The 15,808-nt window shown below is 38.4% G+C and overlaps 1 protein-coding gene across 4 annotated transcripts in view; it reads left to right on the top strand.

Annotated features, from left to right (window-relative positions):
- The window catches only part of RAB27B (RAB27B, member RAS oncogene family), a 137,769-nt gene that overhangs the window by 107,286 nt on the left and 14,675 nt on the right, over nucleotides 1-15,808 (top strand). For 3 of the 4 annotated variants that reach the window (XM_038525946.1, XM_038525945.1, XM_038525948.1), the window contains exons 2-3: nucleotides 12,674-12,845; nucleotides 14,519-14,604. In XM_038525946.1, the coding sequence (XP_038381874.1) occupies nucleotides 12,693-12,845; nucleotides 14,519-14,604 (239 nt within the window). In that variant the 5' untranslated portion in view covers nucleotides 12,674-12,692. Of the gene's footprint in view, nucleotides 1-12,010; nucleotides 12,141-12,673; nucleotides 12,846-14,518; nucleotides 14,605-15,808 lie in introns of all 4 variants that reach the window. The other variant, XM_038525947.1, reaches the window with a different exon arrangement.

The raw sequence follows: 15,808 nt of genomic DNA, 5'->3' as shown, positions 1-15,808 counted from the left end.
CAATTCAAATTGTGCGTCTTATAGAATTTGTATTGTAAATTGTACATATTTCTGGCTTACTCCATGAACAATTCAAGCAGACTTATCTTCTGGCAAGATCAGATTAAATAGAAAGCTGGCTTTTAGGGAGTGGTGTGCACAAGCTTCATGATCTTTTCATGCTTGATGAGCCTGTGCCTGTGTGTGTACAAGTGTGTGCGTGTGGCACGCATGCATAGGTGCTCATCATGACCCTGCTGATCCTTTATAATCAATAACTGATGTAACCCAGTGTTGTGCTGGAGAAGAATGTTCCAGCTTGCATTCCCATACTCCTTCCTCAAATTTTATATCCTACTTGCTTGTTTTGCCTAAGACAATGCAAATCCATCTGCCACGAGATATAGTGTATCACTTGCTAATATTTGTGATTATTCAATATGCAACCTTACCTATAGCTGGATTTATAAAACTGGTTTTTGTTTTAGGTCTTAGGATATGTCTTCTCTTTCACATGATGTTAAAGGATTGTAAGGTGAATAATATTATAGTTCCACCTGGGCTTAACTAGGGGAGAGACAACGGGGTGGGGGTGGGGGAGGGGCATTAGCCTGCATTTGTCATTGTGCAAATAGGAGCGAGATTAGCTGCTGAGTCACATTATCAAAGGGAGCAGAGCCAGCTTTATTCTGAAATATAAATCCTTCAACAGTCATATACAATGGTATATTCACCTTTCTGTGCTCAACAGAAATATATAGATGGAACAAATCTGAAACTTTCCTGTTTTGCTATTAAATGCAACTAGAAGTTTTATTTCCGAAATGTAATACACAAGCATTAAGCTTCCATATTTTTCCCTCTTATTGTAATAATATCCATCCAAATGGGCTCAGATTTCAGCATGAAAACCTTTACTTCTAGCTATAATAATATAACTTCTTAAAAGAAACCCTTCGCTTGTTACTGGAACCTTAGGAAATAAGACAGTTAAGGAAGATATTTGGATTTTCCTTTTCAAAACAGTGGAAATGATATAGGAAGAACATTCTTTGATATAGGGGAAATGAATTGATTCCCCAAAATTTGAGACACAGACTTTCCGTAAACTGGAAAGTGTCGGATATAACAAATGCTATTCTTTGTGACAGATAGCTTACTGTGATTATTTTTCTCACTAAAATCTTTACCTTTTCCTTTCAGGATTTTGATTTAAAGTGGTAAATTATGATACTTGTCCTTTTGTTAAAAAAAAATACCAGAAAGTAAAATGTAAATCTTTAATGGAAAATGTGATCACGTTTTTCCTTGGGCAGGAAGGGACTTCAGGATGGTGATTTTGCAGAGATGAGAGATCACCATAACCCAATCTGTGTTCCTGCAGCATACCGCAGAGTTTCCTCTCATCTTAGAACCAATCTGGAAAATAGAGGCAAAGCTAATTTTATAAGAACTGTCTTGTAACAAATCTTAGTTTATAAAAACTCCAACTCTGGCATTTCTTTATTGAGGTCACGATTCTTTTTCGGTGAGAACAGTCACTATGGATATAAACAGTCAAGGGGATATGTTCCCACATGAAAGTCCCTTTCTCAGTGAAAAAAAAAAATTGGACAAAAGCACAATGCAAAATTATGAGTAGCAACCTTTCTATAAAGTATAATTTTAGGAAACCACTCGCATCGTTGAATATTTCATGACTTTTCTCAGGCCAAGATTGTTATTAACCAAAAAATGTTCACCAGCTCTCAAGTTAAAGGATGTTACGGAATGGAGAACTACGCTGGCCAGCTAGGGCTCTGAGCAAGGCACCAAGCTGCCTTCTGCTCTGTTCTGATTTGAAAAAGCACCAAACAGCAGGGATGGGAGTACATAGCTGTAAATATCTTTGTGCTAATCGTGACTTTTCTTTTCTCACTAGTAACAGCTGGAGGTCAAAGTCATCAAAAACAAAATTATAAATGTTTTATATTGGAAAATACTAGGTGAGTTTAAGACATGGTCAGTTGATTAGGTTACTGCCAAGAAGTAAACAATAGGCTTATTAAAGCGGTAATTAGGCATTGTTGACATACTGTATTTTTAATCAGAGCTCCAGCAGGGGATAAAGTAGTTGAATTAATCTAGTGCTTTGTCAAGTAAAAGGAAAACCAGCTTTTTAAAATTTAGCTATGCCCATTTATTGGGATTTCTACACCACCTTTGTTCTGGGAAATTTGGTGACTTCATTTTAAGTTACAAAGGAACCTGCAGGAATTGATGAATTGTTTGTGGTTTTGTTATGTTGTGTCATTGGTCAAAATGGTTGGAGTTTTTTTTTTTTTTTAATGGTTCTCTATTTCTTGGCAAGTTAAGAGTGGAAGGGGGAATACATAATGATCGAATGCATTGAGCCAGGTACTTTACATACTTACAACTGCAGGTAAAGACTGTAAGAATTAAGTGATGTGCCCTTAGCCACATAGTGGCAAAATGGCTGAAAATCCAGGGCTGCTGTAAACATAGGGGGGCATGTATCCCATTGAGTCAGTATTTTTGTATCTTGTGAGTAAATACAACTAGTGCAATGGGTGGATCGTAGGGTGGTCCTATTTTTAACTTTTTGAGGAAACTGCGTACTGTTTTCCTGAGTAGCTGCACCAATTTGCATTCCCACCAACAGTATAAGAGGGTCCCCTTTCTCTGCATCCTCACCAATACCTGTTGTTTCCTCTGCTGTTGATTTTAGCCATTCCGACAGGTGTGAGGTGACATCTCATTGTAGGTTTGATTCGTGTTTCCCTAGGTGATGAGTGATGTTGAGCATCTTTTCATGTGTCTGTTAGCCATCTGGATGTCTTCTTTGGAAAAAAATGTCTATTCATCCCTTCTACTATTTTTTAACTGGATTATTTGGTTTGGGGGCTTTATGAGTTTTTCACTCTCCTCTGAATACCGCTTAGAATTAGAGCCATAGATTTTCTGGTATAGAGTCCATGTCAAATAACTTATCAGATAAAGAGACTTAACATGTATTTATTTTCTCTCCAATCACATAAGGGTTAAGAACCACTTGTAAGAGCACTTCTATATTTTCTACTCAGCCTTGTACGTATTACAGAAATAAAATTCTAATCTAGAAATTTCAATTAACATGAACATCTACATAATATAGAAAGAGCCCTTGAGATAAGTACTTTCTTTGGACTAATTCCATTCAGATACATACAGTCTTTCTTTTTCAGCATTAATTAAGCTCATAAAATGCTTCCTGTTAAAGATCAGCTAAAACAACAACCAGCCAACATTCTTTTCCTAAAGAGGTCATGGATTTTTTTTTCATCTTTTTTATATTTGGAATTATATGGCTCTATGAGTTACCTAGAATTAGCTTTAAGTGAGAAAACTGTACTAATATGGAACTCATCTTTTTTTTTCATAGATACGTGAACCCATAGACACTATCTAACTAGGCTCCCTCACATTAGAGAAATGCAGAATTTGTGGGCAGATATTTTGATTAGTATGCCCTTTCTCACACAATGAAGCAAAGCACTAGAAGTTTGGCAAGACTTCCTCAACGCAGCAGCCAGCTGGAAAATAATCACAATTTTGCAAGATTATTAGGCCAATGTCTGAAAACTTAGGAAAACATCTTATTAAATGCTCATCTCTTTAGCTTAAAGTCATATCTGTCTTCTATGTGGAGACGTTAAGAATTGAAGCTTCCATTTACATATATACACTCAATGTCTTCCATATGTCACATAACTCTATTGAAAAAGATGGATTGACTGCCATCACAGAGGTCGCATGCCCTGTCATGATGAGGGAAAGCAGCTCCTGTGGCCAGTGCCAGTGGGCCCACTGAGGCTGGGACCTATGGTGGGAAAATGAATCCTCTTTCAACCAGCCACTGCCTTAGGAAACAATATGTTTTCATGAATATGATCCACTCTGCTCTCCTCTTAGCTATAGTAGGAAACTCGGAGTTACTTGCACTATTGAAATTAGAAATCATTCACTGGCAGTGAGGAGTCTCTCTGCTAAAAGGTAGTGTGGTGGTTCTTGGGACGCCTGGGTGGCACAGTCGGTTAAGCCTCTGGCTGGGTTTCGGCTCAGGTTGTGATCTCAGGGTTGTGAGATCGAGTTGGGCAGGGAGTCTGCTTAAGATACTCTGTCTCCCTCTGCCCCTTCCCCTCACCTCCATCCCCTGTTCACCATGTCCATGTGCACGCACTTTATCTCTCTCTCAAATCAATAAAATCTTTAAAAGGCAGTGTGGTGGTTCTCAAACTTGACTGTAGGTTGGAATCATCTGGAGAGCATGAAAGAAATATTAATGCTTTTGTCTCACCGTCAGGAGTCAGATTTACGTGACTTAGGGTGTGGTCTGGGCATCAGGAAGTTTTAAAAGCAGCCAAGTTTGAGAACCACTAGGTTAGGAAAACCCATTTTCTGGTCTTGCTGACTGGCTTCAGGGAAGCTGTCAACCTCTATGTGTATACTTCCTAATGTGTTGTATCACCTCAAAGGTTTTTTCAGTTCTGGAAAAGATACATGTCTTTCCATATAAGGCTTTGCTGAATTTCAAGGAATTTACATTTATTTTTCTTGCTCCCTTGTTAAAGTCCTGGATGAAAGGACCTAAAAAGGCATTTTTTTTTAAAAGTAAGCTCACTAATGAAAGATAAATCATATGATTCATATGATTCACTTAGGAAGATAAGCATAAGACCTTTTCAAGTCAAATAATAAATCTTTCAAAAAATTCTTAAAGCTTAATTTACTTAAACATTTATGCAAAGTCTTCAGTGCATATAATGTATGTGGTTCCAGTGGTAAAAATATTTTGAGTACTAATCCTAACTTTCAGGGAAACAAGGTTTAAAATATGTGAAGTAACAAAATGATACATAGCTGGGAAAGCACGTCAAGGGCTTTGTAGTAGCGGGTACGGGCAGAAGGAGGACTCCAGTAGCCATGTGCCAAGCTTGGCTGATGGCAATCAGCAAGGGGAAATTGCTCTCAACTGTAACAAGATCAAATCAGATAAACTGACTTTTCTTGACCAATGGGGTTTTTTTTTCTACTCAAAATGAGTTGCTGAAGTGGCTTAAGAGTCTCAACCATCTGGAACAGTTTCCTGTATATGCCTCAAGGTGAAAAAAGAGGAAGAAAAGCAATTCCCAAATCTGGCTGTTGTACTGTTGTACTTTAGTGGAATATGTAAACTCGAAGTCCCAGGACCTGCCTACGGAGATTCTGATTCTCTAAGAATTCTGGAGACATCTTAGAGTTTGTGCTTGTAAACTCCTCAGGGAAGGCTGATCATCAGCAGCATTGGAACCTGTATCATTGGGACGATATCCACACCCAAGTTCTGTTCCTGGGCTGTTCACAGACTCCTGACCACCAGTCCGCCCTGCTGTTTCTCAGTGATTTTTAATTACTCCTGATTTGTGAGCCCACTTGCTTATCAGGACCCAGTCAATTGAGGAATTTTTTAAGAAGATTTATTTGAGAGAGAGAGAATGCGGCAGTGGGCAGCAGGGTGGAGGTTGCACACCACAGGGAGAGAATCTCAAGCATACCCCATGCACTGAGCCTGGAGCCTGAAGTGGGGCTCGATCTCAGACCCTGAGATCATGACCTGAGCCAAAGTCAAGAGTCAGACACTTAACTGACTGAGCCACCCAGGTGCCCCATAAGGGATATTTTTATAAAAAAAGAAATTACTGAAAATTAGGTTCATAGAGTATATTCTATAGGTCCTTTGCACTAGGGTTCAGGAGGATATTATTATCTGAATACACATGATTCTTACTCGTAAGTGACTTCACTGTAAACAGGTATTAATTAACGCCCAGCTAGGGGAGCTCAGCTAAAAATAATATTTTAAAAATAAGATATGATATTCTTACTTTGTTGGGCTTTTCCAGTAGCTCCACTGAATGTAATTCATATATCATAAAATTTACCCTTTTGGAGTATACAATTCAGTGCCATATAGTACATTCACAAAGATGTGCCCCCATTAGTATCTAAATCCAGAACATTGTCATCATCTCTCCCAAAAGCCTCTTCCTCGTTAGCAGTCACTTCCCATCCCTCCTCCTCCCTGCGTCCTCTGGCAAGCACTAATTTATATTCTGTCTCCTTGAGTTTGCGTTTCTGTATATTACATATGTATTGAATCATAAAATCTGTGACCTTTTATATCTGGCCTCTTCCACTTAGTGTGTTGTCAAGGTTCATCCACGGTGTAGCATGTGTCCATACTTTATCCTTTTCATGACTGAATAATATTCCATCGTGTGGCCACACCACATTTGGTCTATACACTCATCCATTAATGGACATTTGGATTGTTTCCTTTTGGGGACTATTATGAGCATTTGTGTACAAGATTTTGTGTGGCTATATGTTTGCATTTCTCTGGGGTATAGACCTGGGAGTATTGATAATTTAGAAGCTGGCTGATTGATATATGAGAGTATACTAGTATTCCCTCAAATCTTATATAAGTTTGAGATTTCTTGTAATAAAAAGTAAAGAAAAAAAGGGGAAAAACCCTCACATAGTTTCAAAAGTTACCACGAAACTAAGCCCATGGAAAAGAAAAATGTTACTTTTGAGAAAAAAATATTTAGACAAAATTATTCATTGGCTTAGAGGTGAGTTTAATATGTGAGAATAATTTAAAGAATTTATATCACTAGAGATAAATCAGTTTAAAGTTGACTTGTGCTAGAGTTTTTACCCCTTATTTTCAGGGCAAGTAAGCTAAACTTTCGAGTTCAATAATTTCTTGGTTTATCTCTGTTATAGTAGATCCCTTGATCATAGAATGAAACAAAACAGACACTTTATATCTTTTAAAATAGATTTGATTGCTGCAATAGACACATTGACCATTGTTAGCTGAAGTCAAGGTTTTGATTAAGTTGATATTGATTTATACTTACAATTAGGTTTGAATTTTCCATACACACTCATGTCCATTAATTATAAATAGTCTTTAAGAAGAATCAAAATGAAAATCTTCCCAACAGAACCAAATGCTATCAAATACAATTTTTTTTTAAATTACTCCCATCTTCCCTTCCTTCATAAAATGCCTTCTGTCCTTCTGATGCACAGACTATAGGTCCTTTAAGTACCATCTATAATTTATTTTTTTAAAAGATTTATTATTTATTTGAAAGAGAGACTCTAGGGGGGAGGGGAAGACAGAGAGGGAGAAAGAGAATCTCAAGCAGACTCCCTGCTGAGTGTGAAGCCCCACGTAGCACCCAATGTCATGACCCTGGGATTGTGACCTGAGCTGAAATTAAGAGTCAGACACTTAACCCACTGTGCCACCCAGATGCCCCCAGTTCCAGCCATAATTTAACTCTAACCCCTAAGCCATGAATGTGGTTCCAAGATCAGTCAATAAGAACCACCCTCAAGCTATCACTCAATGACATCTTGCCATGAGAATTCCAGATTTCAAGATGTACCTACTGGAGCCCAATACAAACCAGTTGAATAAAGAGATACATGAGGAAATATTAAGCATCGATCCACTTTATGCTCGATAGCTTTATTTTATTTAAAGCACCTACAAGGTAATATCACTGATAGTTTGTCTACTATTTTAAGCTTCCGAAGTGCCTTACACATATTAGGTTGCTTTTGGGACCCTTGGGTGGCTCAGTCAGTTAAGTGTCTCACTTCAGCTCAGGTCATGATCTCAGGGTGGTCATGATCTCAGGGTCCTGGGGTTGAGCCCTGTTCTGGGCTTCCTAACCAGCGGGGAGTCTGCTTGTCCCTCTGCCCCTCCATGCTCTTTCTCTCCATGTGTGTCCCCCTTTCTCAAATAAATAAGTGAATAAAAATCTTTTAAAAAAGGAATATTAACTTGGTTTTTACCAATTAATAAGTTCAAGTCACAGGGTCATAACTTATCATGGCATTTTGAAGATTGTTACTTGAAGAACTTGCACAGAACATTGTAAGTTTGCATGAGTAAGTCGCCTGTATCGTGGTCGTCCATACATGTCTGTAGTGTTTAAGCTCCTCCCCTCGGGAGAAAACAGCATATCCTCAGTGTCATACAAAATATCATACAAATTACGAGGTGTCAGTGAGTATGAGTTAGATGGGTGAATGGGTGCTTTCATGTAGAAGCCCAGTTCTGAGCCCTGACCTATTCAACTGACAAGTTTATATGCTCTCTGCCAATACAGCTCTCACTTCCAAAAATTACGTTCCCTCTGTGCTTTCTCTGTTCCTAGTTTCTTTGAAACTGCTTCTCTGAAGCTATAAATATCCTATTTCGAGAAGGTTTTTATAGAAATAGAAAAATGAGCTCAGGAAGCCAAACCCAGAATGTCCTACAAAGATCATTTAATCTAAATATTCACTCCACAACTGAGAAAGGAAGGAGAGAAGTCCTGAACTTGGAAGGATACCATTTCCACCAAATGCTCAAAGATTAATTTCATTAATTATGACATTTGCGTGGCTCTGACACTCAACATATATGTGCTGAGCCCCTAATATAAGCCGACCGTTGTACTGGACTCTGTGGATCCAGCAGTGGACAAAGGACATTCCGTTTCTGAGCAAATAGAATTTATGTTGAACAAGAAGGAGGCACAGCAGTGGGGAAAAGAGAGAAAGGAACTGTGGGCAGCCTCATTTGAGAGAGTCTAACTATGAAAATCATGTTCCTGTGAAAAACCAGAGAAAATTCCTTTCCCTGTAGAAGGAAAATGTTTCTACTTTCAACCCATCTAACTCACTTTTCATTTCAAATTATAACAAACAGCAGTCTTGGATTTTTTTTGTTAAAAGCTGTCATCCCACCAATGACATAATTTCTGTGCACGTGACTTCCTATCTGGAAACTGCGCCACGGGGTAACTTAGATTTCCTTCTATCTTTGAGATTCTGCATTAAGCAGAGCCTCCCAAGAGTTTTGAATTCTTTTTCCTACTCTTCCCAGCCCCTTACCTTCCCATGAAGGGCTCTGAGGATGATGCCTCAGTTTCTGTGTCTAAAAGACCTCGTGGCTCTTGAGGTATAGCTGGTGACACAGTGATACTGGTAGAGAGTCAGACATCTTTCCTAAAGTACAGCACTCTTCTGGCTTTTTCTTTACTTTTAGATCCATAGAACGAAGAACTGACAAGACCATCAATCATTGTGCAAGAATAAATACTGCTAAACTTGTCAGCTTTTTGATCCTTCCCAGATCATTTTTTTTTTAGCTCCATTCTTGGTAAAGGAAACTTTGCCAAGGCTTTTATTTTTCTTTGTGGTGTCATATTTGCTGGGCCAAGGATAGAATATTGAGGTCATATGATTTTAGGACTCAGAAAATCACATGGTAATAAGAGAGGAACCGCATTAGATAACTGTGTATGAATAGTGATATAAAAATGAGAAAATTCATTTTCAAAAGAAATTTAAGAGGCAAACGATCTCATGCTGAGTCTATTTTGTCAATTGCTTTAAGGAGTCTACTAGAGACACTAATAAAGGTTTTCTATAGTGCCAGCCTTTGCATTCATTTTGGGTGGAATTTTTGTCCAATGCCACAAAGTAGCCACAACCCTCCACTTAGAGAAAAGAGCCAGTGTGGGCCACATTAAATATGATCCACGGCTGCCAATTGTTCACTCTGGATTAGAGCCTGAGCAGGAGGCAAGTCCAGTATTGCCCAGGGCAAGTTTATGTAACAATAACAGAGAACAAATTGCTGATCCAAAATACCTGGTAGGTCATGTACCTTGCAAGTGGTGGTAGCCTCATTCTACGAGTGGGAGGTCATCCCATACAGTGGTCCTGTATCTTCTTTCCTCCCATTTAATTCTTCCCTTTGTTATAAAGATTAAATGCAAGTTCATCTTCCTCTACAGAGTCTTCTCAGACCATTGCAGCCCACGAAGATCACTGTTTTGTTTGCACTAAAAGCACAACTATTTGACTCATCTGCCAGTTACTCATGTTTCCTGTCTTGTAAAACTATGTTATATTTTCTTGCGTCTTTAAGTTTTAAGTGTATGCATGCCTTATCGGAAACTATGTTATAAATCACATTTTAAAAATGTTCATGGTTGGACCTGATACAAAATAGAGAAGATATTTAACTAGATTTGCTCGGACTTAGCTTTTTCTTAACTCTGTCACACACACACACACAAAAAAAATTGAAAAAGACATAGTTAACTTTAAGCAAATTTTAAAGTATATGGGGACACCTGGGTGGCTCAGTGGTTTAGTGCCTGCCTTCAGCTCAGGGCGTGATCCTGGAATCCTGGGATCGAATCTGTCGGGCTCCCTCTTCTTGCTTCTCCCTCTGCTTGTGTCTCTCTGTGTGTCTCTCATGAATGAATAAATAAATAAATAAATAAAATCTTAAAAAAAATTTAAAGCATACTGATCTACCTTCTTGACTCTATCATTTTAATTTTTCTAGGCCTGGGCGCCGCAGTATCCTCCAGCTTTTATCTTGTATTTAGGCAGCCAGTAGCTTTATTTTACTTTATTTTTACTTTTTTTTAGCCAGTAGCTTTTAATTTTAATTTTCTCCCCCTTGATCAAGACTTGTGCTCAGGGAAGAAATCAGCTTTGGTCACTTGTATTTCATTTTTTTTTTTTTTTTTTTTTTTGGTCACTTGTATTTCAGAACAAATTTAATTCTTCTTTCCCAAGAGAATTAACAGTTTCATCTAATTCTATTAGTGAAATGACAGACTTTATCACCCTTCAGAGCAGTTGCACATGAGCAAGTTTGGGAAGGAAAGAGAGAAGAAAGTTGAGTGATGGTGGCTCTGATATGCCCAAATGGGGGGAAATGATATTGCTTTGACAGCAAACTCCTCTAGCAATGCATTTGGCTCAAAGACTAGGAATGGCAACTTCTTCAACTATCAAGTCTGGTAAGATATTTAGAACCATCTGAACTTAGAACTAGTCGCTGCTATGTAGGCAATCAATGAACACATTTTCCAAGAAGAATTTCATGTCAATACTTGGGATATCTGCATCCTTTTATTAAGGAAGGCTGGTTGTTGATAGAAGCTAAGCATTTCTTCCTGAGCAATGATTGTACTTTGTATAGACCCTGAACAGAAGTAACAACAATAAGAGAGAGAACGTTCATTGTCAGCGAACATTCACCATGAGAGGCCCCTCAGTGTAGAAAGCATATTACAGGGGAGGAGAGCTTTAGCATAGAAGTATGTATTAGCAGCTCTCAAAACACTTAACTCAAAACGCTTCATTAATTAAAGAAACCTACATCCATAATATATTTAACAGGATTTAGCAGCGTATGGTTCAAATTTTAGAAAATTCTAATGTAAAAAATTTGCCAATCTTCCAAATGATGTAATGATACTGATTTGCTAAGTACCTAATTATCGTCTTCATCATTATTTATCCAAAGACATGAAACCTTTTAGTTTTGATCACTAACTAAAGTGACTATGTAAAAAAGAAAATTTTGTTTGGAGTGATGAACATGTACATCATTTTCTTACAGGTAGAAAATGATTCGAATTATCTAGCAATTTTTAGATGCGTCTGCGGGATAACTTGTTGAAATTTAATTTTAATCACTCCAGAACTGAAGAGTATGATGTTTTTTGGATTTGTAAAGGCGGAAAAATATTGTCCTTTCATGTAATAGGAGACATACTTTTCTAGGAACTTCATAGGCCCTCCTCTACATGGGGTTGTAATAAACCCATTTCTACAACTCATGAATTGGAAAGTTTTATCAAAGGACAAATCCTTTCCCCGACCTCAGGAGTGGAAACCTCATTAAGTATTCGGTAGGTGAGAGTGTACCTTAAAGGTATTACCAGTGTTGTAGGTGTTCTTGGCTTTAGCCCATGGGATCATCCATAGGCATTTTAACAACACAAGAAATGAAGACTGAGGCAAAGGAGGTCAGGACAATGGGAAAAGTGGCAAATGGCATTCCTCCAGGCAGGAGAAATACTAGCAGAATTACCACAGTCGTGCCTCTTACTAGCTTTTCTCCTTTTTCAAGGTCTGGAAAATATTCAGCAGATTTGCCAAATACAGCAGATTTGCCATTGGAGAACAGAGGCTTTGGTATTTCAAAACAGAAGATTTTTAGACACTGCTTTTGAAATGATTTCAAATCAATGTTTTTAAAGGTTGTCATCTCAGTTGTTAAATTTTTTAAATTAAAAAGGAATATTTTGCATGCACATAATAGAAAGCTCATTATGCATGATGAGATGTAAAATATTCCCTTAGGCTTTTCCCTTCCACTACCCCCTATGCAATTCTAATCTCTCCCTAGCCTACCTGCATCATCTTGGGCAGGCTTTTCCGTTTCCTGTGACCTCCTTCTCTTCCTGGCCCCATACTCCTGGCCCCAAAGGGCACTGGCTTTAAAACAAAAGGCTGCGGCTCTTTAAGTTCGACTTCTGCTGGGGCAGTGGCTGCTGTGGGGATCGGGTAGCTTTTTGTTCCATATTAACTGCCTTGATGTAGAAAGATTGGTATTGAGCGAAGTAATAGAGGTGCCCTCACTCCTGAAGCTCCTCTGAACAAGTTAATTCGGAATTTGACAGAAGTGTTCAACTATTTTAACCCTGAAACATAAATTTATGTTGTATTTTGGAGGAAGGCCAGGGGAAACTGATTTTTATCATAACCTACTTATTTTTCCTCTCCTACGCAGGCCCACCAAGACCATCACTATGACCGATGGGGACTATGATTATCTGATCAAACTCCTGGCCCTTGGAGACTCGGGGGTGGGGAAGACAACGTTTCTTTATCGATACACAGACAATAAATTCAATCCCAAGTTTATCACAACAGTAGGAATAGACTTTCGGGAAAAACGCGTGGTGAGTTTTTAACCATACTGGTATGTTAATCTTGTTGCTGGTTCCCTCCGCTGGCCCCATATAAAATAGAATTAAGAAGCTATGTTTATTGCATTGCAAGGTGTCTGTCTTTTATCCCAGGAAATTCATAACCTGTCATTTTAATTCAATTTAGAATATGCTTACTTTTGTCAACTATAAATAACATTTTGCTAAGAAAAAGATTGAGTGGCACTCTCGCCAGTCTCCAAGAGCACACAGGACAAAAGAACTAATGTACGGGTTTATATAGCATGTGTTCTATGAATTTTCTAGGAAACTCTCAAAACTCGAATTATTTGGGTTGCAAAAACCTTAAGTCTTGATGTGAGTTAAGTTTCCCGATAAGAACTAGTGTTCATTTCTCAACTCTTCAGAGAGAAGTTAAGAGAATGATTGGCAAATAGCTGGAACATGAGCTTTGTAAGTGCTCGCTGCATTTTTATTTATGTGTAGACTCAGCTATCAATCACTAGCTTATTATGAACAGAATGTGAGACCAGTCCATGCTATTTTCCAAGATAAGGGAGTTTAAGTGAGAATTACAACTGCTTTCTTCTCCTATGCTAGACGCTAATGACAGGAATAAGGATATTGTGACATGTGAGACGTGTAGCATAGACACATAAGCTGAGCCAGATTTACTGCCACCCAAGGTATTCTTGATTGCCAACACGGCTGCGGCTTCCAGTTGATGTCACAAATCTACTCTTTGCCTGAGAGTTGGGGGGAAGAAAAAGGAAATAGTGGTTGAGAAGCTAAATCGTGCTTCCTTATAAATTGTGTACCTTATCTGAAGGTCAATACATTTTTAGTGTAGTCTTAGCCTCCTTGCTTCCAACCCCTGCAAGGTTTTCCTGTGACTTCACCCCTCCCAAATGTCTCCACTGATCGAGGTATAGAAGTCCTTGCAAAGTTTTCCCTTTAAACATTTTTACTAAGCCATACTTGATGCTAAGCCACACTTTAAACATCTTTATTAACCATACTTAGGGGAGCCAATTAAGTATTAAAGTTGTTGTGCTTTGTTTAAATAAGAAGCCCAAAGGCCGTAATTTTGAAAATTTAAATGTTAGGAGAAAGAGCCTTTGAAAAAAATGGCAAGCAAAGGAAGACTTGAAATATCTTGTGTAAACTTATTGAGCCATTCTGTGTGCGTTTTATGCGTAGGTCACTTTGGCAGTCCAAGTCACAATAAAGGTTTTCAGGTATTACTAAAGCATTTTACCATTTTGAAAATGTGTTCACATTTGTTACCACACTGAAGTTTGCAGTAACTCTGTAAAGTAGGAATAGACTGTGGGCCTCCGTTTGCTGTAAGAAAATTAAGATTCGAAGAAGTGAAATGAAGAGTTGATATTCAAACCTAGAACTTGGGTCCTAAATCTAATGTTTGCTGCCTCCGTGAGGAAATGACAGAAGGTGTCTAATTTAAGTTTGCAGTATGCCTAAATTGTGTTGAAAATCATACTTGTACTTGACATTTAAAAGTGAGAGTATATGTGATACTTCTGGAAAAAAACAGAGCAAATATTTATTCTGCACTATGAACTTTGATTATAGTAATTGAGAAAAAACATGCTGAGTGAACCCAGAGAATGTGAATGTTGACAAAATCCAAAGTAATATCAACTGATGAAAATTGTATCTTTTAGGTTTATAATACACAGGGACCAAATGGATCATCAGGGAAAGCATTTAAAGTGCATCTTCAGCTGTGGGACACCGCAGGACAAGAGCGGTAATAGTGAATTACTTTGTTTCTAGCTACCAACAACTGAGAGAAACTTCTTTTAAAGTGAATACTGGATGTGGACTTGAAAAGCGAATATTGTGCAACTCTTCTCCAGGTTCCGAAATAGATATTTATGTCAAGAAATAAAAATAAATTATTTAGAGTTAATTAACCCTAATGAGCATGACGGATTTGGTACAGATGTCAAAAATCGGATCTTCAGCAATCTGGACTTCCTTGTTATGTGTTGTCTTTGTACTTTCTAATAGGGGAGAAAAAAAAAAAAACAAACAACCTTCTGTAGAATTTAATTAAATTTAAGTGGGGGAATTAACATGCTTACAAGTGTGACCTGAAGAGGGAATTGAAAAAAGGGTGGTTAAGACCTTTCCTATTTGTTTCCGTTCTTCTGCAGACTCTGTCCTGTGCCTCCCGATTGGCCTAGTTTTCTAAGATTTGGGTCACACCATTGCTCTCTAGCTAGAATGTTTTCCTTTCTCCCCACCTTCCCTGATCCTCTCCTCTCACCAAGCCTGGCTCAGCTACTTCCTCTGCGGAGCCTTTCTAAATGCCCACCTGAAACAAACTCCCTCTTCCAGGGATCTCCTACAACACCCATCCTACCATCCCTTAAGCTACTCAATTAATTATATGCCATTTGTAATATATGCCATTGTAATAAGGCAGATTGTTTTCACCTACGGCCTTCTTACCCCAACAAAGCTGTCAGCATCACAGGGACAGAGATTGTGCTTGGTTTTCCAGCATCTTCTCTGGTACAACGTCCGAGGCAGGAGAAGCTCAGTAGACAGGAGTGTTGTTTGCTTAGAGCTGGAGGTGCTGTTCCATTATCTGATGAAAATATATTCCTTTGAGACCCAAGGTTTCAAAATGCTAAAGACCACAAGCTAGGGAAGCTTTACAATATCAGATTAAATAAGAATTGGCAGTAGGTTGTCAGAGAAGATATTTAGAAGGCACATACCTCCAAATTCAGCATCACATGTCTTAGAATGTTTATGCTTGTAAACACTTTAGTTTTTGAAATGCGTCCAAAGTGTTCTCGCCTTCAGTGACTGTAAACGCCAGGAGAGGTGCCGGGCCCTCTCCGTTAGCTCTTTTGACTGTGAATTCCATTTACACACACTCTTCAACACTGCTAGTTCTTCTGAAGTCATTCCTCACAAGAATTTCTGTTCATATGTCAGTT

This window comes from Canis lupus, chromosome 1, assembly GCF_011100685.1.
Source record: "Canis lupus familiaris isolate Mischka breed German Shepherd chromosome 1, alternate assembly UU_Cfam_GSD_1.0, whole genome shotgun sequence".
Lineage (NCBI taxonomy): Eukaryota > Metazoa > Chordata > Mammalia > Carnivora > Canidae > Canis > Canis lupus.
Note: the sequence above shows the minus strand (reverse complement) of the source record. Positions and strands in the feature narration are given on the sequence as shown.